The sequence below is a fragment of the Tyto alba genome, unplaced genomic scaffold (assembly GCF_018691265.1).
Source record: "Tyto alba isolate M040663 unplaced genomic scaffold, T.alba_DEE_v4.0 Super-Scaffold_33, whole genome shotgun sequence".
In the NCBI taxonomy this organism is placed as follows: domain Eukaryota; kingdom Metazoa; phylum Chordata; class Aves; order Strigiformes; family Tytonidae; genus Tyto; species Tyto alba.
Window position 1 is genome coordinate 14,811,406 of NW_024881308.1, and position 23,110 is coordinate 14,834,515.

At 41.1% G+C, this 23,110-nt stretch overlaps 3 protein-coding genes across 7 annotated transcripts in view; 1 reads left to right on the forward strand and 2 right to left on the reverse strand.

Moving 5' to 3' along the window:
* Window positions 1–9,203, forward strand: part of COL9A3 (collagen type IX alpha 3 chain) — a 40,330-nt gene extending 31,127 nt beyond the window's left edge. The window contains exons 26-33 of the mRNA XM_033010411.2: window positions 1,492–1,527; window positions 2,944–2,988; window positions 3,559–3,591; window positions 4,003–4,149; window positions 4,792–4,846; window positions 5,666–5,848; window positions 6,108–6,185; window positions 8,179–9,203. Coding sequence (XP_032866302.2) covers window positions 1,492–1,527; window positions 2,944–2,988; window positions 3,559–3,591; window positions 4,003–4,149; window positions 4,792–4,846; window positions 5,666–5,848; window positions 6,108–6,185; window positions 8,179–8,354 — 753 coding nt within the window. The 3' untranslated portion in view covers window positions 8,355–9,203. The remainder of the gene's footprint in view (window positions 1–1,491; window positions 1,528–2,943; window positions 2,989–3,558; window positions 3,592–4,002; window positions 4,150–4,791; window positions 4,847–5,665; window positions 5,849–6,107; window positions 6,186–8,178) is intronic.
* A 111-nt stretch (window positions 9,204–9,314) lies between these two features.
* TCFL5 (transcription factor like 5) lies at window positions 9,315–15,435 on the reverse strand. Its single transcript, XM_033010412.2, is given in 8 exon segments — window positions 9,315–10,337; window positions 10,340–10,355; window positions 11,117–11,258; window positions 11,677–11,920; window positions 12,559–12,718; window positions 13,336–13,522; window positions 14,235–14,970; window positions 15,229–15,435. Coding segments are annotated over 7 exon segments (1,590 nt in total). The 5' UTR covers window positions 14,969–14,970; window positions 15,229–15,435; the 3' UTR covers window positions 9,315–10,230.
* A 1,688-nt stretch (window positions 15,436–17,123) lies between these two features.
* DIDO1 (death inducer-obliterator 1) overlaps window positions 17,124–23,110 on the reverse strand; it is a 56,161-nt gene continuing 50,174 nt past the window's right edge. For all 5 annotated transcript variants that reach the window (XM_042801196.1, XM_042801195.1, XM_033010444.2 and 2 more), the window contains one exon: window positions 17,124–22,286. In XM_042801196.1, coding sequence (XP_042657130.1) covers window positions 18,901–22,286 — 3,386 coding nt within the window. In that variant the 3' untranslated portion in view covers window positions 17,124–18,900. The remainder of the gene's footprint in view (window positions 22,287–23,110) is intronic.

Below are 23,110 nucleotides of genomic sequence, written 5' to 3' on the forward strand. Positions count from 1 at the left end.
GGAGTGTCCCTTGCAGGACACGGTCTTTGGTGACTAAACTGTTTTATTGCCATAAACTTTCATGGAATGTTGGGACTCTCTGAAGCTGGAGATATAAATTTATATGATAACATTCAGAAAATAATATATTGCCTTTGCCTTCAGTAAACATAAGATGGGAGTTATAAATAGCTTTAGACATTTTTGCATTTCCACATTCCATTGTCTGTTTTGCTGAGAATAATTTTTTCTTTAATAGAATCTCCACCTCCCTTTTTTAACTTATTCAATGCTTTACTTGAGCAAAATGACATGCCCTTGTTATATGTTTGTCCTTCTTGAAGATTCTGTTCTGCTGAGCTATCTCCAGATCTAGTTATTAAAAAAAGATCAGTTTGCAGATGCCAGATTGATGAATGTGCTGTAGAAATCCTGTTTGAAGTCTAAAATGGTTGAATTTCCCATGCAGATTCTGCAGTAGAGAGAAAAAATCTGGGGTTCTCCTGAACTCCTTGTTGGCTCTGCTATATGGACCCAAAGACATTAATAGGTCTGAAAATGTCTCATATCTTCTCTGTGAATGCCAGGTAGAGCATTGGAAGGATTTTTCAAGTTGCCTGAATTATTCCTAGGGTGATAATCTGTTCATCATCTAAATGTATTTTATTCCTGTGGCCATTTTGTTCTGTGAATGTCAGTCAGGAGCACCTAACTTTAAATCCACAGGAAAACTGACAGTGTAATAAAGCCTTGAAAAACAATGCTGACTTTTTGCCTTGCGGTACAAAAATGTTCTTGTACATTTTATGCCATAAGTAAATTCAACCTCCTCCTCACATCTTCAGGTGTGAAAGGCAGAGATCGATCACCCACCAGTCTCATCTTGGACCTCGTCCTTTAATTTGTGAATTTGTAAAATTGCTGTTTCAGTCAAGATAGTGAGATGATAATAGTGAAACGCGGAGGGGCAGAGGCAAAACAGAGTTCCCACCCCTGGGATGGGTGTGAAAGATGACTTTTATGAAACAAGTTTTAAAGACTAGGATTAAAATGCCAGAACTGATTTTAGTTTCGTTTAGGAAATTGGGGAGGGTGGTATGGAAAAGGCCAGTGGAGCGAACCTGTGCCGGGCAGGCGGGGAGCTGTGCATCGCCGAGCCGTGCCGAGAAGGTCTCTCTGCTCCGGCTGGGTGAGCACTGGGAGGGCAGAAGGACCACCCGGCCTGAGCTGGGAGCTCCCGTCCTCTGCGCTGCCGCCGGCGTGGCAAGAGGCCTGAGAAACCGTCCTGCAACACAAACCCGTGGCTGTGGCGAGCGCTACAAAGCGAGCAAGGATGCTTAAAATCTCTTCTTATTTCTAAGAAGTACGGATGAGATTTGGGCCCTCCTGCTTGGCAGTTGGGAGACTAATTCCCAACCCCTTGCTGAGTGAATGAACGTCTGACCGCACCGGGAATTCACAGGAAAATGACAGTTTGAGCTCATTTGGCTTCTTTCTTTTACTTATTCTCAGGGTCCTACTGGCATTCCTGGTCCCAAAGGTAACCAGGTAAGTGATAACTTTCATGCTGTAGTCAGGAGAGGCATTTAAACCATACCTTAGGCGCAGCCTTTGACACAAAAACTGCTTTTCCTTGTTCAAATTAAAATATTCTGGTGCAGGCACCAACAAAACCTTCTTTGGCCCCATTTTTCCTGTGTTGGCAAAAGAGGTGTAGTCTGATCTAATGGAGATGCGTCAAAATGCTGTGATAAAAATGCCGGGCTCTTGCTGTGTGTTCTGTAACCACGAGGCATGCTGTCTGTGAGCTCCCCACCTATTCCCCATATTTAGAAGCGCACATTTCACTGAACTTCACGTGCCTGATGAATAGGATTCATCCTAGGCCTCAAAGCGCACTAATAGGCCAATTTTATCTTTTTGCTGCTTATATTCCATAGGTGGATTAATCTCAGCAATGAGCTTTTAAGCCAGTTTTCATCAAATATATAACTTCCATTAATGCATGTCTGTGTTTTTGCAGAAAACGAGCGCTTTTCCAGCAAGCACTGCTTGTTTTGTTTACCAGTGTCAGTGTCTGTGTGGTCTCTGTTTTGTTGCTGAGGGAAAGAGCAACCGAATCTCCATTTGTCTTGAAATAACTTCCTCTCTGAAGCTGGAGAGTCACCATAATAACCTTAATTATCTGCTCTAATTGCCGTGTAATAAGCCCGCTCTGCTGCAGAGCGCTGGGCGCGGGAAGCGCTGCCGGTGTGGCCGGTGGCAGCAGATGGCAGCGGTCCGTGTCGTCCCCCGCGACGCTCGAACTGCACACGGTGCTGTTGGAGGTGATCAGCAAAGTGATCATGGCCGGTAAAATTAATGTCACCAGAGCTTTAGCCACTCCTACGTTACAGTCCCCAGGCAGAGCGGAGAGGGGCGGTCCTCACCAAGCGACGATCACTTCTGTTTAAGGGTGGGATGAAGCTCTTTTGCAGATGATTTTGTGGAGGAAGCCCAGAGGACACAGTTACACTGAACATTTAATTTTCATTGCAAACCCGCATTTTCTGTGAGACCCAGACCTGGGGAACCTGAAATTTAGATTCCCTGTATGAGGAATGCCAATGCCAGCCTGTGGGCATCTCTCATGGCCACCCCACCCCAGGGCTCTCACCTGTATGAGTTCAGCCTTTCATCCAAGTACCAGCTTGCTGCAAAGGGCACCTAGTCCTCGTGCGAGCTGGAACTTGGATGAAAGGCTGAATTCAACAGCGACGAGTGCTGCTGCCAGCAGGGGAACAGCTATTCTAGAGTTCTGCTTTGCGAAGAGAGAGCTTCCTCGTGCTGGAGCAGCTCTGTAAGCTGTTAAGTGCCCCCATCTCCCTTAGAAGCTGAGGTTATCCAAGTCTCAGAGTGAGCCTTATTGTCAGTAATCTTTGTGCAGCAATAGGTACGGTGTTAATTCTTGTATCTCCCTTTCAGGGCATTGCTGGAGCAGACGGCCTCCCAGGTGACAAAGGCGAACTGGTGGGTGTCCTTAAAGTCAGTCGAATTAGCTCCTGAAATAACAGATGGGTCTAGAAAACCGTGTATCAAGAACTAATCTGGTCAGTCAGAATTAACAGTCTGAGAGCTCCAACCCTGCTGGCTGTGAAAAGGAGAAGGCAGCCCAAGCGTTTCTGCCGCTGTATTCACCACGTGCATCAGCTCCGCTCTGGTCCGGAGGAAGCGCGGTTCAGCCAGCGTGCCCTTGGCTCAGCTGTGCCGTGTCAGGACTCATTTCTCATTTTGCTCCTCCGAGCAGCCGACACTGCTCTGTCCCCGGGGGACTTTGGTCCAGCTCAAGAAGTTGCCGGGTTGCCTGGACCCACGTTCAGCGTCGGTACCTGGGGCAAGTCGTGGGTCGGAGTCCTCTCGCTGTTGTGCCAGGGCTGAGTCTGGGCTCCAGCACCCCGGTACCACTCCTGGCCCCTTTGCTAGAAAAGCCCGTTCGGTGCCACGTACGTTCATTGCGGCTTTCCAGAGCCTGGGAGATTTTACTTTAGATGTTCATTTTCTGAATGGATCCTTCTTTCTTATCTCTTTTCTTTCCAACAGGGTCCCTTTGGTCCCCCCGGCCAAAAAGGAGAGGTACGTGTCAGACACTGTGGGGTCACACCCCAAAGGCTTTGGGAGTAAACGTGCTTATCGCATCCTTTGATGCTGTATTTTGTTGTATATATATGTATTGTAACACACAAACTGTGTTCTGGCGTCATTTCCCAGAAGTGTATTTTCTTCATCGTCATGCTATAAAATCTGTGATAGTGACAATTTTCTGTGGCATTCAAAAACACTCAAATGGCTTTGATAATTTTCCTGCAGCAAGGACTCCTGTTATCATGACCTATATATGTAAAACCACCCATATGATGTAAGAAATGGCCGTGGTCAGCCAGATCAGTGGGAAACCTGAAGAAAGGCTTAACTAATCTCCATGAGAAAAGAATGGACCATGCCTTCCATTTTAAGTGGTTTTCTTTTCCTTCTTCTTTATTACAGCCAGGAAAGAGAGGAGAACTTGGTCCCAAAGGCGTCCAAGGACCTAATGGGACATCTGGAGTACCAGGGATCCCAGGCCATCCAGGGCCCATGGGCCATCAGGGGGAACGAGGCATTCCTGGCATCACGGGAAAACCTGGGCCTCCTGTAAGTGTTATCTGCTTCTGGGGCACAGTCAGAGAGTCTCTGAAGGGAATAAATGGATCGTGGATTTTGGTTGTATATTCAAAAAATAAGGTTCTGCATTTGAGCAGGCAGAAGGAGGTAACTGTGCGTGCAAGCTAACAGTCTTGCATCAAGAGTTTACCAGTGCAAAAAGATTAACAGTTTGCAAACTTCAGAATTAAACTCCCCTAGAATGCATGCCTTGGAGAATTAATCTTCTCTCGCAGTGATGTATGAACAGATTATCTACATCCAGGGCTGTAAGTCACTGTTCTCAGTGAGTTAGAAGTTGGTCATTAAAAAATACAACTCCTCTTAGCTACCTCAAATATTAGACCTCTGTCTTGGTCCAGAGATCATGTTTCATCATTCAGGAAAGGCCACAAAAGCCCCTGGTTAAACATCTGGCCTAACATGCAAATTAGTCTCTGCCATTAGTATGACCAAGCTTCTGAACTGAAGCTGGCATCTTCTGAAGAGGGGGACAAAACCCACACCTCTTCACATGGGATCCCATGCTTCTAACTGAGCTGCTGGAAAGGTGTTCCATGTCCTGAAGCTTCTGTGAGGAATGATTATCGATCATGTGGTTTGTGTAAGGACCCATTCTTCTGTTTGTTGCAGGGTAAAGAGGCCAGTGAACAACATATAAGAGAACTCTGTGGGGAAATGATAAATGGTGAGTATCACTGAGAGAAAACTGACTTTAATTACCATATTTAGCTGAAGATGAGTGGATCCTGAACATAAGGTGGCTCCTGAGATTTGTTATCATTCTACCTTAATAAGAAAAAATATGTTGACGTTTAAAGGAAGGAAATAATGCAGGTCACCTTGGTGTCTGGGATGTCTTTCATTTTTCTGAAATTGGTATTTTTCAATGATTCATCATGGCAACGCACAAAGTGTGTTGAAAGCAGCTTGGACACAAGCACCATGCACGCGCGCTGGCCGGGGAGAGCGTCTGCCCTAACCCCAGCGGTTCCGAACTTCGGCTCCTGTCCCCTCCCGGGGCACGAGCCGGGCAGGGACCAGCTCCCAGGGAGTCATCGTCTTTCTTCGGAGTTACCGTGCTGCATTTAGGGGTTATGTTTCGCCATTTGGGATGAAGTTAAACTCCGAAAGCTCGTTTCAGAAAATGTGCTTTCATTGTCATTTTCTAGAATAGTTGGCATCTTTTAAAGTGGTGCAGGAAACGGGAGATATCAGTGGCTTAAAAACCTGCAGATTTCAAACCAAAATCTCCCTCTGTGGAGACGTTAAAAAAAAAAAAAAAAAAAAAAAAAAGCCACAGATGAGCTGAGAGATGCAGTGTTTCCTTCTGCCAAAAGCAGTAAGTGTGTAGGAGTGGCAGGGAGCGAGATCTGCCCGAGCAGGCAGCGCTGCTTTACTGTCAGACAGCCGGGTTTCAGCTGCTCGCTCGGTTAAGCACACTTGGTGGCAGACGACAGCCGAGAGTGAAAATGTTGAACACGCAGTTTTTCATCGTTCTTTTCAGATCAAATTGCACAGTTAGCTGCTAATCTGAGAAAGCCCTTGTCTCCTGGAATGACGGGTCGTCCTGGCCCAGCTGGTCCCCCCGGTCCTCCCGGAGCTGTGGGAAGCGTTGGGCATCCCGGTCCCCGGGGTCCCCCTGGGTACAGAGGGCCAACAGGAGAACTTGGTGATCCCGGTCTCCGAGGTAAGACTAAACCGACCTGCTTCTCTTTGATGCTCACTGAAATAAATGGCAAATTTGTAGAAATTTCAGCAGCAGAGGAGAAAAGATCAGGCTTTGGGCAGCGGGTGGAGTTGCAGAGGGCAGTTCTGCAACTTTAGGGATGCGGTGTCAGCGAAGATCCTAGCAGCATCCTGAGGATTTTGAGCTTCTCTGGGTCTTTCCCATTCCTGTCCTTGGCTCTGTACCCAACTCGTTGTTGAATTTGTCTCTATTATTAAAGGTGACGCTGGCGAAAAGGGAGATAAAGGACCTGTTGGTCAGGGAATTGATGGGCCTGATGGTGATCAAGGACTTCAAGGTAAGGCTGTGCAAATAATTTAATAAACCATGACTAAAGTAAAGGCTTAAGAGGGAGAGCTCTGCATATTGTTGGCAATATATTCCAGTCACTTTGTTCTTGTGTTATTCTATTGTAATAGGGTTGTTTTTCTGTGGGTACAGCAAGTTTGAACAGAACATAATTAGCACATCCCCTCTTCACACCACTCCTGTCTAGTCCTAAATGTTTTTGAGAAAAGGCTGCTGGGACAGCCAGACTCTTCATTTGTTGTTTCTTCCACTAATGGCTGTGAAAGGTCGGGAGCTTTTATAGATCGGGAGGTCAGAACCCTTCTTAATTACTGCTAGTGTCAGAAGGTTGTTCTTTTCAGTGGTACTTCATGTGCAGGAACTAACTAGTTAATTAACAAGAAGTGCACAATTCGTTTAGAAGTGTGTAATGCTTGTGAGGCTCTGGCTCAGATTAAGGCAAAAGGATCACACCTGCTGCCTGTTTCCTGATGGATTCGTGTCTTTTTGATGCTCTGCTTAAAGAATGCCCACAGTGAAAGCTGCGGCCTGGACTACCAGCTGTAGTCTTCCAAAATTCTGTTTATTATTTCTGCATCAAACAAGAGAAATTGGGGACAATATTTAATGATACCAGAAGCAAATATAGCTTCCTAGGGTGATGATTTTGAGAGCCAGTGGTGTTATTGCTCTCTACCTGGCTATCATCCCAGTCCCTGAAGTCACAAATCCTTTATCAAAAGATTCAAAGATTAATTTGTGCAAATTAATGAAAGAATATTCTTCCAGGTTTCTCATAGATATTATTTTGCTCACCTTTTAAAGCAGCTTTTCTAACTGTGATTACATCTGTGCAATGAATAAGCTATAGGCACCAAAAGCAGGCTCTGCATCCCTGTAACTTCCTAAAACCATAATATTTACACCAGTTGTCTTAGATTCTTCCATAAAATAATTGCGTTAATCCATACATGTTTTCTGTTTCAAAGCATGCAAAAAGAGGCTCTGTTTCACATATTGGATATTGAGAGCATTTGTCCTCCTCATGAAATGCAAGGAGATCAACAGCAGATGCAATTCATCATTTCCCTGAATAAAAAGAATCAGGCACAGTCTCCCTGTCGTAACTAAGACAGAAATGCAGGCTCATAGACCACCTGAGAGAGCTGTCCCTCAGGGAGACAGGAGCACAGCGTGCAGTGTTTTAGAAAGTTGCTGTTGCAGAAATTAGTGTTTTGTGAATGATTTCTGGCATCTTGAAGGAAAAAGGAAATAACAGTAATAGCTCGAGTCCACCCAAAGCAGAAATTATTTTTGCCAATAAACTAAGTATTTCACAGTGAGCAAATTTTTGAAATTAGACACAGGTATAAAGGAAATTCCTTATCCATAATGTCAGGGACATGTTCTGTATCATTGTTCTCTTGACTCAGAATGTTAATTACAGCTGGGCTTCGAGAGGTGCAATGAATTGAAGCAGCTGAAGGCCACAACCTCCCACTAAGGAGCAAGCTGGGGACCAGGGAGGAAGGACAGTTGTGAGCACTCATGCTGTCACAATAAGTAAGCGATGAGGCCACACATCCAGGACATTCCTTGAGCAAACTATTCAGGGATGATGTTAAAATAATTCTGGTTAAAAATGACTTGTTATTATTCATGGAGTCATACACTAACTGAGGCAGTATTGAGATGGAATTCTATTCTACAGTGGTCAGCAAAAGCCAAACCAGACAGATGCAGTAATGAAAGTGCAATACTAAACGTCTGCCTCCAACCATACCAAGGCAGGTCCAGTAAAGCCAAAGGTGCTCTAAAGAATCCAACGCACATAGTCCAGATTCAGGCTAAATTTATTCAACACCTTGTACTCAAAAGGCCGTAACAAGTCTGATGTACAGATACTCAAAGTATTTTAAGAACTCTGAAAGTAACACACATATATATACATCCAAAAAAAAAAAAAAAATAATTAATGTAAACTTTTTCCCCTTCTTGTTTAGGACCACCTGGTGTACCTGGAATTACTAAAAATGGCCGTGATGGTGCTCAGGGTGAACCCGGTCTTCCAGGGGATCCTGGTACTCCTGGTGCTATTGGGGCTCAGGGAACTCCAGGAATATGTGACACGTCAGCCTGCATGGGAGCTGTTGGAGCATCGACTTCCAAAAAATCATAAAACAACAGTACAGGAAATGGAGAAGTGACTGAATATTTAAATAAACAGTGCATTGTAAGAAAACAGACAGAATCCTCCTAGTGCTAAATGGACAGAAGTTCCTTCTATTATATTAAGTGGAGACTTTGACACAGTTCTATGAAAAAGAAAGCATCAGATGAAAACTTTAATTAAAGATGCTTTATGAGAATTTTCTCCTCCCCCCAATTATTTCCCATCATTTTTACTGCTAAACCACCTCACTTTCCCTTTCTCCCTTTGTTCAAGAGACCTGCAAGAGAAAGCATTGTTCCTTTCTACCACTGCCCCTCCTAACTGTACTAAAGATCACGACTTTTCTGTATAAACGTTTGAGCCTTGTCAATTGAATTCCTTGGTGCTGCTCCCCCTGACTTGGGTCAGTGGACAAACCTGCACAAGATACATGCTGTTAAGGTATTCAGGCACCTAACCCACTACTTCCATCAGTGAAATTAGGCATTTAAATATCCTGTATTTTAATACCTTAAGATTCTGGCCCAAGTAAAGACCACAGCTTATGTATATGCTGTCAGTTATCAGTTTTTTGGATTGCACCTCCAACATTTGCCAAGACTGGTAAATAGTAATCCTCTTGCAATCAAATTCTGCAAAAGGTGTAATGTATATATTTTAATATACAGGGGAGAATTTTTGTATATTTCCATATGATAATAGAGGAAATTAAGTAACAGCATTTTCATGACCTCTGCTTAAGCTATTTGCACAGTAATTTTGAACAAAACCCCAACTAAGAAAGGATGCTCTTCTAAAGTCTAGCCAAAAACATCTGTATGAACTGTTGTAAAAATAAAAGGAGATTTTTTTTAACCTCTTCTTTGTGCTGTTTTAAGTGTCATTATACATATCAAATTCCCTCAGCTGAACTCCATTTTCCAGAACTGGTTTTACTAAGATTGTTTGGAAATAAACTGCTGCAAAATTGTCCATATCTGTGATTTAAAACACTATTTATTTTGAGAGACCTTTTTGTACTTTAAAACCTGCTAGCATCATGTATTTAAAAAAATCAATAAAACCACTCTCAGCTCCCACACTATTCTATTTCTGCCCTATATGCTAAAGCCTATGAACAAAGAAGTCATATTTATCTTTAAATATGAAAATAGTTTGTGCATTTAAATAATCTACTGTTTACAATATGACACTCGTGGACTAAAGTAACAATACAAGAACCTGTTGGACAGTTGTGTGATAGACACTAAAAACAGTACTGTATTTTAAAAAATGCTAACAACAGTGCATTACTCTTCAGGGCCAAGTACATTAAAATATTATGGCAAATGTAAACTTCATAGTATCAGCACAGTTTAGAAACTATGCACTTACTCAATTAACCAAGATAACCTTTACATTTTTAATGGAAGAAATAGGCATTATAATATGGTAACTTTAATTTCTTTTTACACTTGAAGAATACATTTGCATTTAGTCATTAAAATAACAGCACAGATTAAGTTTCTACAACTATTCTTAACTATATTGGATCATCTTTAAAAAAAAAAAAGAAAAAAAAAACAAACCACAAAAAAAACCCAAAGTAGAACGACAAACAGAAAAAGAACAATTTTTTTATAACTAAAGGGGAAAAATACTTAGCTGTCATGACATCTTCTTGTAGCTTCTTTTCCCAAAGCCCCTTTAACAGGGCACTAATTTCTATTGCTGGTACTTAACTTTCATTTTCATTTTGAATAAAAATGTTTTCTTTAAAGCTCTCATTTATGTATTTTTTCAAGTTATATTTTGCAATTCATATTCAGCATGTAAACGGAGAAAATCATTGTTTTAACAATGTGGCCATTGTTAGCCACACCTGTCATACAATTCAAGGCGGTCAGCTCAGACTACTTGGGTCTCCATAGTCACGCTTGTTTTCCTGCACTGGATGTGTTACAAATGAGTCTGATCTTGCTATTTTTAGTCTCCCGCCTGTTTTACCAAGAACACAGTCTCAAATTCCTAAAAATCAACATAAAAAAAAAAAAATTATGTTTAATGTAGATATTTATACTTGAGATGTATGTTTTTGTTTCACTGGTGTCTTGGGAAAAAAAAAACAATCAACCTTTATTAGGAAGTGCTCAGGGGCCGTACCAGTACCTAGACAAACAGGTTTTCCTATACATGCTCCATCTACTCTCTTAAAATACTCAACAGAGACAAAATTACTCTGGGGCTGCAACTACTAGTGTAGCAGCACAGGAGCTGCTTCTAGGGTGCACAACCCTTTACTACTCTCACTCACTTTAAGACAGTGTGAATCTCATCACTTAACTACTAGTTTATGAAAAACTAACCAGAAGACAACTCTGTGAAACAGGTGGGAAATAAGAGAAAATGAACATGAGGAAGAGTGATTGAAGAGGACATCAATTCTACGTTGCCGTCATGATAGTAACAGGAATTGGGCTAACCAAAAAAAAAAAAAAAAAAAACCAAACAAAAAAACAACCAAACAAACAAAAAAACACAAAAAAAACCCCAAAAACTAAATTAAAATCTGATTTGAAAACCCTGAGGACATCCTAATATTGTACACTACTGAACTGAACCAACCATTATTAAGAAAAAAAAAAAAAAAACCAGGAAGGTTCAATGATACAGTGGTCCTTCCCAAACAGCATCAAGCAGAAGCATTCCATATACTTTTATCTATGTTATGATAGCTTCAGAGCATTTCACATTTTTATCAAGAACAAAAATGAAATTAGATTTAAAACCTGTTTCAGAGAATCACCATGCCGGTCCTGAATGTACTTCAGGAAAGCAGTTGTCCACTGTAAAGTTGTTGCCTTATCAGTATCAACTGTACAGAACGGAACCAGAAGATTCAGCTCATCACAACAAATCCGGATTCTGCGCCTACAGGCAAATACAGAAGGTTATCCATCGATGGGTGAGAAGGAAGGCAAAAAATAAAAGAAGGAAGACCACTCACATGTGCTACAAGCCACGCACTTTGGGGACTTCTTTTTGTTTGCTACAAGCTTTGTATTTGTACATTAGTCATGTTATACACAAGTTGCTTTACCGAACTGGTTAAATGTTTCAAAATGTTTTTGTTTATAGCGTAAAAAAAACAACAGAGACAACCACAATAAACATACATACGATTTTCCTCTAACAAACACCAAAACCCTCACCACCTGCATTGCTTTTTCTTGTAGGTAGAACAAAGCATGTCAAATTTCCACTTTACTTTGCATAATGATGGGAGTATTACAGTATCAGTATTTTAGGCTTCAAAAACTTTGTATTGCCACTGTCCATTAGGAATTACCTTCTGTCTCTCTCCATGCGGTTATGTCTTTCCCTCCGCTGAGCGATTCCGTCCTGTGCACCACCCTGCACCTGCATACTTGAATTTGACAGTGCTGACTGCCAAGGACGCTGGGCAGATGCAGTACTTTGGCTATCATCACATATATTCTGAATTTCACCAAGAGGTTTGCCATTTGGTTTTAGATCCAGTGGGCCCATTTGGCTGCAACTACTGCTAACTGCTTGCTTGCGTAAGGTGTCTTCTTGGAAAAACAAACAAGAAAATTAGAACCTATTTATATAACCCTCCCACCAATCACTGAAAATACTGACCATGAAGAGTATTTTTTCTGTCGCTTTATTTACATAGAATGATCTTTGAAGCTTTACTGCCAACCCAGACTGACTCTTACAGCAAGGCACGTCCTTCAGAAGCCCTAAGGCACTGCTCGCTCTTTCAAAATCCACCTAGCTTTCATTTTCTCAGAGAAGCCATTGAGATCACTCACGCCTGCCTCTGATTAGCATTTCAGGCAGTCCTTTAAATATTCTTCAGTTTGATACTGACTGGATCTGCTGTATCAACTCTGAGGTCAAAAAGCGTAGAAAGAAACCAGCTGCTTAATCTAGGCCCAGATTTTCAAAGGTACTTTGCAACCTCAGGTTTTCTCATTTCAAGCTAGCAGTAATAAAAAATTTCAAAAGTATAGCTAAACTTGTAGGTGTTGAAGTTTTTTTGAGAAATCTAGTCCCATATTGCCTACAGCACATCTCAGACTTAAAAAACACACCTACAGGATTCATTAAAATCATATTAATTCTAGAACACACAGAAATTCAGAAAAAATTCTAGATTTGAAGGCCAAGAGAAAGCTAAGTGAAAAGAAGATAAAAGGTTTACCTCCAACTTTAATCCAAACTTCTTCAGGCAAATCTTTATTCATGGCACCTACTGTTTGTTCTGTGGATTCAATTTCCTGACGGCAGAAACACATCGTCTTGGGTATCCCAAGGTCCTGATGTTTGGCAGCTTCCAAAATAGTGCAAGATGTTCCAGAGGTCTGTGAAAACCAGAAAGGAAATACTTAGAGGACTTTATACATAAAAAAGAGACTATTCTGATATCTTCACGTTAACTTCCTAAGTTTTAGTGTTGTGATTCAATGGGTTATATCAGAATAAATCCCAGTTACTTCTGCACACAACCAGGGGATTTTGACAGACTGATGAATCTTTTTGGGATAGCGCTGACATTTCTGAGTACCATGCTATCACTCTTGCTGCAGAGGTTACTGCGAGTTGGGGGAGAAAAAAAAAAGCTTTTTCATCAAAATGAATTAGAAAACCAGGAACCAAAGGTACTAAGAGTTTTCTTCTTGCCTTGCATAGATGAAGTTGATGATAAGGAAAAAAGTCTTTCTAGCAAGAAATCTAATGGCCACTGATCATTACCAGGATGCATGTTATTACAAACGCCACACAATTGATCTGAGTAAGTATTTTTCATGGTCTTAAAGATTAATTTAAGAACAAGTAAATTGCATTATAGATCATTCTGACCATCCCTATTTAAACCAAGTCACACGTTTTCACAAACCTTTAGAATTATATTACACCTTTTAACATTATTAGTGTTTTAAATTAGCAGAGCACAAGTAGTAGTGAATACATTACCTACCTGTGCTTGTGAAGGATTAGCACTTCCAACAGTAGAACATGCATTCATAGTAAATAATGAGTATGGGAACTGTAAAGAAGGTGTGGCAGGTGCAGTCTTATTTTTCCCTAATGCGGCACGCTTGTTTTCTTGCTGATGAAGAGGAACACCTATCAATTCTGATGGCTGTCGAATCGATGTTACTAAACTTAAAAACAAAAAACCAACACAGAAAACATACCAGACTGACTACTTGAAAATGAGTACTGAGAAATTTACAGCTACACACACTTCTAGTAACTATCACCATGAAACCAGTTTTAAAACTCATTTACTCTAAACAGAAATCATTGTTATTGCCATATTGCCTACTTCAGGGACCAAAAAAAAAAAAAAAAAAAAAGTCAGCTGAGAAGGTATTTTATTCTGTGCAGTAACAATTCAGCTTTATGCCTCAATAAAATCTTTTATCACCACACTAATACAGTTACAGGGCCAGACTGTAAAACAGTATTCTTGCTCAGTTTTCCCCACAGTCAGGCCTTCATGTTGTAACACTAATCAACTGCTCTTAGTATTTTACGATCAAAAATCGACTTTGCTTTTAGCAAGCTGCACGTTAAAACTAGGTAATGTTCTTGTCTCACCTTTATTTACATTACATGTTGTTATCAAGAATAAAGTTGTAAAGTAATTAATTCTGGAACTACATGCGGTACCATTTATGCAATATACAGAGGGGCCTAATCTGTGGTCAGGGGAGTTGCAGCCACATTGACTGACACAGTTTAAAAAAGCCCAACCCATCATTCTCATATATTAGAAAAAGTGCTGTTCTTAGGTTTCACCTAGAAAATCAGTTTTGAACTATATGATGATACATACTTTAAAAACATAAACTAAAATTAATTGCAACACACTTGTTAAGAGTTACTCCAGATTCTTGGGGTTCTTGGCATCTGCAGTTTTCTGTCTGGATGCTGTTGAATCTGTCTTCCAACCGAACTCTGACTGCAGATTTAGATCTAGACTCTGGTGACAGTGCCAAATTTTCAACAAGTCTGCTTCCTTTATTCATCGCAACAAAATTTTCACCATGGTTAACTTTTACTAAACTGCGTCCTGGGACTTCTACAGAGCTACTGTTAGGCTTTTCATCTGTTTGGTTCAAAGGGAAGTTACACTTGCTAAGTAACATCATTCTCTGCTCCTGAAAGTCAGCATAGCCCAAACGTGGGGTTGAACTCAGCGAACTGCTGTCAGAAGATAATCCCCACTGACAGGTAACTGGGTTAACCGACTGGTTCCCAGAGCTGTTTGATGAACACCACTCCTGACTGGTGTTCAGTGAGGTCTGGTGCAGAGGGGGGTCTGCGGAATTACCAGGCGGTGAGAAAGAATTGAGCCTAGCTTCCACTTCACCTTCACTAGCTTGTGCCTCCATGTGTGAGTAAAGTATGTGCTGCAGCTGGGTGTACTCAATTTCCATAATCTCCACAATGCTGAAGTCTGTGGTGGTGAAGTTAAGATTTTGCTCACCAAAGGAAACTTCACTTGAGCCTCCAGGTGCGACAGCAACTGGAGCAGGATCAGGAACACTAGTTGTGCTGTGAGGAATGGAGGTCTGAGGCTCCTCTGGGGCTGATCCTGACATGACTACAGCAAACCTAATCAGTTACCAATGTCTCTTTCAACAATAAAGCATAAGACCCACAAGAATTACCAGCACTGGCCATTTAAAAACAAAAAGGCAAAAAAATTGCACCTAATACCGATACCGTACCACTACGGGGTAACGAAGCAAGGCACATGCGGGGTGCCAGGCAGTCTAACCATGCCTCCCCCCTCCGAGCTCAGGTGAAACCCACCCTCCCTCCCGCTCCAACGCGGCTGCTCTGGAGAAACGGATTTCACCTGCCAACACCCGGCGGTAGGTACTCTGCTACCGAAGGCTCCCTCAGAGGAGCGCCGGCGGGCCCCAGCGCGGCCGCGGAAGGCCAAGGCCCCGGCTGACGGGAGCTAGGGCGGGGGGAGCCGCTCGCCCCTCCGCCGAAGGGGCCCGGTAGCCCCGCAACGCTCCCGAGGGGGGAGGTGGAGAAGGGGAACCCGCCGCCCCCTCAGCCCGCCTTGACGCTCACACACACACACCGGCCCCCTCCCACCCCACGCTTCCACTCCCACCCCGGCCCCACGCCCCGCCACCACGCCCCGCCACGGACCCGCGCGCCTCCGCCAACCGCCGCGCGCAACCGCCTCCGCCAACCGCAACCGCCGCGCGCAACCGCCGGCGGCGGCACTGAGGGGGCGGGTATTATCACATAATTTCATGAAAATGAGCTTGGATGCCACGTCTTCCAATCAAGAAACCATCTGAATTAACCCACACAGAATCATGCTCTCCACAACAGGCACTTCACCATCATGAGCAGTTTGTACATTTGGTCTCTATTACATATCTGCTACTGGTTATGTATTTTAGTATTAAAAACAGATGCCTATTACAGAAGACACATTCTAGAAACAAGCCAGAGTGTGAAAGGCACAAAAATAATACTCTAGCCCATAGAGTAAAATTAAAAAAAACAAACAAACAAACAACAAAACAAAACAAAAACCTCAATACTTTATGAAATCTTGATTCCCTTCAGGAGGTTAGAGAAATAAAGTCTGTTTATTGCATTCCTTAATGATGTGCATATTCAGTCAAGGCAGCATGCACGGTCATTTTCCATGTCAAAGTGTACCATGTTATATGAGGTGTAGCTGAAGTCTGAAAGTTACACTGATGACTTCCCTCTAGAAACAAAAGCACAAGATTGTAAAAGCAATTTTGTGCACACTGGACTCAATACCCACCTTCTTCTTCCTCCTTTAATCCTTCTGCATGCTCTCGTTTAGAATGCATAAAGCTGGAATGTTAGCCTTTTACAGACACAATAATCTTTCGGCTTACGTTGTTCTAGACCTTTCAGAGGCTTTTACATAAACATTTAAAAATACTCTTTGGAAAGTTAATTTAGCGTAGTGCAAATTAGATAAGAGCTCAAAATAGTAAACCATTTCATGTTAATCAACAGTTTGAACAAAGCCAGAGAATTGTTTATTTTTCTCTTTCTTGCAATGCATGATAATAGTTCAGTACCATTTTTAGTCTCTGTAAATTGAGTTAAATTGTTATGTTCTTTTCAGCCTAGCTTTTACTGTCTTCTGCAGTGTAGCACACAGGAACCTTGCTACAAAATCCAAGTCTAGGTCATAAACTACATAAAGCTGTGGTTTAAAAAATCCAAGTCACCAGTGTCTGTCTGTATGCTGTTGCTTTTTTTTGCCACTACATCTGCAGGAGGATGCCTTTGTTGTTCCTAAGTCGTGAACAGATTTCCCAAACTGATCTGTGATAAAGAAGTATGTCCTGGAAGATGAAAAGTCACAGATCTATTTCATAAAAATGTGAAGTCATGGAATTCGTAAATAATATGAATTGAGTTTTTCTTAAGTTCAAAGCTGACCTTAAGTTTTTTCTTTTTTTTTTTTTTTTTTTTTTGGTATAAAAATCTGCAAATTATTAACTTCCTAATTTAAATCACAAAACCCCTTCAGAATAAATTGGGATGTTTTCAAACTGAGAAAAAAACCTTAGCACAGATTTTTGTATGCTTTTTAGAATGTCTACTGCTAAACATCAGTTGGTAGTGATGTCCTGCAAAACATCTTTTGTTAAACAATGAGGAAATGAAACCTGTGTGCCATCAGTCTCTTGTGGTTTGTTGAGAAGTAGCAATATTTAGAAAATAATATACACATACAGATTTAAGAAATGGACAACAGTTTTCTGTAGATGTTTATTCTACTTACAGTAACAAAAACCTGTGAAGTCCCATATTTTAATGTACAGTAATATATTTTGCCATATAAAATACAATTTACAGAAATTTCTATCAAGTAAACCTAAACAAACACACTTAACTTTTTTTTTTTGCATACTTTTATGTATGTCTTTAAATTAGAAACATCTCATTAAGAAAAAAATCTTACACCATAGTAGATGTTTGCATTTAATACCACCTCTCTGCATTTTAATATTTTGTCTACAGGTTCAGAATACAGATGATCATTTCAACGAGCAAATCCTTGATATATAAGGACTTCGAAGATGCACCAATATGAACCGTAAAATCTGTAGTGAGATACAGGGCATACACGCTACTTGTAATGTAGTCTTCAAGATGCAAATGTCTATAGGAATCTAATTTCACATTTCCAAAACTATTTTATAAAAATATCAAAATATTTACCCAACTGTTAATTTACAGTCAAATAAATTAGTGGGGTTTTATTTCATACTTTAGAATTACTTACTTGAAGAATACATGAAAAGTAGCGATGTAATGTATTTCCCTCTTGAATCACAACATGAAGTACTACCACTTCTTTTTAAGCTTAATGCAGTTATACCTTTTTCAGTGGAGAGTTTTATATACACTACCAGCCTAAGCAGGGTCTAACAAAAAAACAGTGACGCTTTGTTTTCAGGAGCAAAACATTTTTAAAATGAAAAGTACAATAAAATGGGGACATTTCTTAAGTCTATGGCAAAATTCTGAAAAAACAAGCAAAACCAAACAAATGCTCCACTAAATCGGTTCAATTGAAGTAATAGATTTAGTGACCTGTTTAACCAATTTATTATTCTTTCCTTTGGTATACCAATTCATTTGTAGTCTTAGCCTTTTTCAAATAAATGTCCAAGGTTTTTCTAAGTTTTGCTGGTTATAAAGGTGCTACTCTTGTATGTTCTTTAATTACAGATTTGTAAAAATGTGACATTTAAAACTCCTCAGCCTCATGAAAAAAACTTAAGTATGACTTGTTTCTTTGCTGTACACTTAACAGATGGATTCCAAACCACAAAATACCTGTATATAAAAAGGAAGATAGTGCACTTTAAGCTTATACCATTCCATTTTCAAATCCTCCGTCAGTCACAAATAATTATTAACACTGTTCTTCTGCAGCCTTTTCCTAAATACACACGACCCTTCAGTTGTAAAATAAACAAGACGGCAACGTTGGACTCCTTTTTTTTTAAAGTGTGTGCTGTAGGAACAACTTTGACACCAAAATATCACGTAAATGGGATGTAAAGGTATGGCTCCTAAAGTCTGGATTAAATTCTCTTATAAAATTACAATTCAAGTTACTGGAAAACATAACTTTATAATCTTAAAAAGCAATATGCTCTTCTTAGACTTTTTCCATTTCTGTACTGTAAATGGAAACTTTAAGATAAAGATGCAAGTAGAAAAACAAAATTTCAGTACAGGTAACGCTGTGAATTTTTATAAGAAAAACATTATGCACAAAATGCAGCAAGTGAAAGTCCAGTAAGTTCTTGCCTTTTATCTATTTGAGTATTTTCATTCACAGTTGTTTAAAAATTGCTAATTTGTCAGTACATTTTGTAAGGCTAGTTTTACAACAGCATTTTTGTAAAGGTGAGAATATACACTATATACAGAAGATGCTCAGTCCTTGCTGTGTTGTAAAAGTATATTATTTATGGGAAATATGGTATCAGTCATATTTCTATGACTGATTAGTGGAAGATGAAGCTTCCGTTTCTGTCGGTTTCTGAGTTTCCTTCGGCGTTTCTGGTTTCATCTCTTTACCGATTTCCCTACTCTTACTCCGATCCTTGCGATCTTTGCCTCTTTCTCTTTCACGATCTCGATCTCTCTCTCGGTCTCTTTCTTTTTCCCTGCTCCGATCCCGGTCCCTGTCTTTGTCTCTGTCACGATCTCTGTCTCTGCTTCTCGATCGCTCTCTATCACGTCTTCTGTAGGATTCTCTCTCTCTGGTTCTTGCTCTCTCTCGGTCTCTGTTTCTTTCCCACTCTTTACCCCGCTCCGAATCCTTGTCTCTATCTTTGTTTTGGTTTCTGTCTCTATTTTTATCCCATTCCTTGTCTCTGTGTCTCTCCCAGTCCCTGTCTCTATTCCAGTTTCTGCCACGGTCTCTTTCCCAGAGTCTACCATGTTCTCGATCCCTTCGTCTTTCCTCAAAGGGTCTACCTTGTCGATTATCTGCTTGCTGAGGCTCTGGCTGATCTAAAACCTTGTCTTTACTTCCTCCCTCATATCTCTCTCTCTGCCTCCCTTCAAATGCCTGACCTCTAAATTCAGGATTTTTGCCTTCTCGGAAGTCAGACGATGACCACTGTCCTTCTGGCTCAGATCCTTGTCCAGAAATATTGGAAAGAGATGGAGATGGTCCAGCTTCCTCCCACATCTCTTTTCTGTGGGACGGTGGATGGCTTGGAAGGTCCAGGAGTGGTCTTGGGGTTGGCTTCATACCTTGTGGTGACTGACCTTGGAAATGAAATCTAGAAGGTTCATTTTCTTCTGGAAACAGTGTAGGTGTGGCTCCTCTTGGTCCTCCAAACTGAATCGGTGCTGGACCTCTCTGGTTGGCAAATCTGGGTGGTGGACTCCCTCTCCGTTCTTCGAATGGCTGTGGCAAAAGTCCTCTTGGACCAGGTATATGATTTGGAGCTGGACCTCTCTGCCCTTCAAATTGATTTGGGTGAGGCCCTCTTGGTCCCCCAAAATGACTCGGGGCTGGACCTCTTGGCCCTCCAAACTGAGGGCCTCCTCTCTGTCCTTTAAACTGAGCTGGTGGGGGTCGCCTCTGACCTCCAAAAGGAAAAGGTGAAGGTCCTCTGTTTCCCATAAACTGAGGTGGATCTGGTCCTTCAAACTGTCCTGGAGGCCTTACCATTTCATTATATTGGGAATCTGAGAATTCCCTTTGTTCCATGTGAGGTTCCCGACGATCTTCAAACTGAGACGGTGACATTCCTCTTGGAACACCATGATAAGAAGGGGCAGGGCCCCTATTGTCACCAAAAAGTGATGGTGGTCCGTGCTGTGTAGAAAATAAGGAAGGAATGGGACCCTTTTGACCCCCAAATCTTCCAGATGGAGGTCCTCTTTGCCCATCATTATTTGGAGAACCATGCTCTTCAGGGAACTGTGGTGCTGGTCCTCTAAAATTAGGTCCATGAGGTCCTCCAGGTGCATTGAGCATCAGTGCTGGTGGAGGCCCTCCTTTCTGCCCCGACAAAGAAAATGGAGGTCCAGCTCGGTTTTCTTCAAAGTGCTGTGGGGAAGGTCCGCCCTCACTCTGAACTGATGGAGATTCAGTTTGTTCTACAAATTGATGAGACTGAGGATTTCTTTGTTCGTCATATTGCACTGATGAAAGACCCCTCTCTGGTTCAAAGTGACCACCTGCCTTTTCCTGAGACGTAAACATAGTATTTGAAAAAGAATCCCTTCCCATTACTTCCTTTGACTCATTTGACCATGATACTTTGTGCATATCTTGCAAAGACTGACTGTCGTTTGATGTGGAGAAATTAGGTTGAAATGATGTACTTGGAGGTGTTGGAAGCAGCACTTTACGTAAAGGTTTGGATGTAGAAGGTTCTCCAGAAGCTGTTTGACTCACGTTTTCCAAACTAACTTGAATAGTGTTTTCAAATTTGCTATTAGGTGCCTCTTTCTGGGACACTGTAGAAGCCTTTTCACTCGAAACCCAATTATCACCACTAAAACCAGGCTGAGTAGCAGAAATTAAAGTTTTATCTTCCTTACCAAGTGAAGTCTGCAAAGCATTTGGAAAACTTGCTGGAGCAATTTCTCTTGTGGACATCTCATTCTGTACCACCTGTGCCTTTATTCGAGAATCAGCATTGTCATTAGTCTCTGTCGCCATTCGTCTAGCTTGCCGAGGATCTCTGTTCTGCCTTGGGTCACAGCCCTGGTTTAAAACTTGTGCTTGCTGATTTAAAGATGAAGGTAAATCTACTTTTTGCGTAGCTTGCTGGTCCTGATGGAATAATTCAGTCTTCATTAGGGAAGATTTTGGTGGTGGAGACATTAAAGCATCAGACACTGAAAAATGAGCCATTGAAACACCAACAGCTGCTCTTTGTTGTCTGAGGGCTTCTTCTTGTTCCTCTAGTTGTCTCTTCTGTTCTTCTATTTGTTTGTTTAATTCTTCCAACATTTTTTGCTGTTCTACCAAGGATGAAGATGCAGACAAATCAGGCACATATGAAGTAGGTGTTTCCAAAGAATTGCTTTTAGTGTCCGTATACATTTTGTTAGGTAAATCATCAACAGTAACTTTTGCTTCTTCCAAGATAGTTTCATCTTCTGGATCATAGGCCTCATCCTCTAGTTCTGCTGCAGATGGCTTTTCCACATTATATCGTTTTTCACTTTCACCAGTCTGCATTTCAAAAACTTTCTCTGGACCATATTCTTCTTCAGGATCGTATGGTCTGTCATCCTCCTCCTCTTCTATAGCTCTGTCTTTCGACATCTGTCCAAACTGTTGCACAATGGGATCTAACAAAGGAACAGCTGACATTCCTCCATCAGCAGCAGCCTGACCCTCCTGATTTGAAGACTGGACAGTTTCAGATTCCTTAGCAAGAGGCTCAAAAGTTTTCTTTTTTCCAAAAAGTGTCTGCAGGATGTGCTCGAGAGGTGTGGCAGTTTTTGAGGATGAGGAATGCGTAGCAGTAACGCTTGCAGAAGCAGCAGTTGAAATTGGTGGTGTTACAGTAGTTGTGGTTCCACTCTTAATTGAGGACAGTATTTTTAATACTGAAGGTGTAACAGCAGAGGTGTCTGGAATGGGAAGCGGGGGTGGAGGTGGAGGAGATCCAGGTGGTGTTGTACTTACGGTTGAATCTCCTGAATAAAGTGTGTATTTTGGAGTTTTCTTCTCCTGCGAAGCAGCTAGCGGCCCTTTGGAGAACAGGGATGTTTCAGTTTCCTCATGTGCTTGAATTCTGCTTCGCTTCTCCTCTGTCTTTTCTGTTTCAATGACAGAGGCAAGACGTTTCCCTTTCTGACAGATAACCAATCCAAGAATTAAATTTGGCCGAGATGACTCGAGTCCTGAAAGGAAACACAAAGATCGAATATGTAAAAAACTAATTTTCACTTATGCTTTCAGTAGAAAATTAATATTTCATATAGTAGCAGCTACAAAAGTCATAAAAATAAGAGTTTTTCTAAATTCCATTAGATAACTATTGGCAATTTTCATTAGTCCATAAGCATATGCATCTATATTTCTTTGCTTTTTATATATATTTGTATATGATAAGTAAATAAATGCTTTAATTCTTTCCATTATATTTTTAATAAAAGATTGCAGCAACAGATATTATTATTAAAAAATGTCTCTACAAATGTTCAAAACCAAAGAAAGTTTTTCTATTTTTTGTATTGTTACATTAGCTTTGTTGTTGTTCAACCACCCCTACCTCCCCCCCCCCCCCCCGAAAAATCATACATTTACTTTTAAATAGTTTGCTGATATGTTTGTATACACAGAGATATCGAAAAGTGAGAACACCTGGGCTAACTTTGCAACTGTATTTCTGTTATAATCTGTGCTAAAAAACTACAGGGACACTTACACCAGCCTATAAATATTTTGTCTATCTCAAGTTACAGAAATACCAGTAATTGCTAAAAAGATAACCTCAAATAAACTGTGTTTGGAAACAGTATTAAAGCTTCTAACCAACTCCCTGTTTGGTTTTTTTTTTTTTGTTTGTTTTTTTCCAGCTAGACTTTATTTTAAAACACGATAGAAGCAGGGAAGCTGCTAACACAGCAAACAAGCAAAGGAGATCTTAAGCAGACACAAGTTTAGGATGTGGGAAACAGGGACCCTGGGCGTGTTTGCTTTCTCTGCAAGAAAGTGGTTGGTT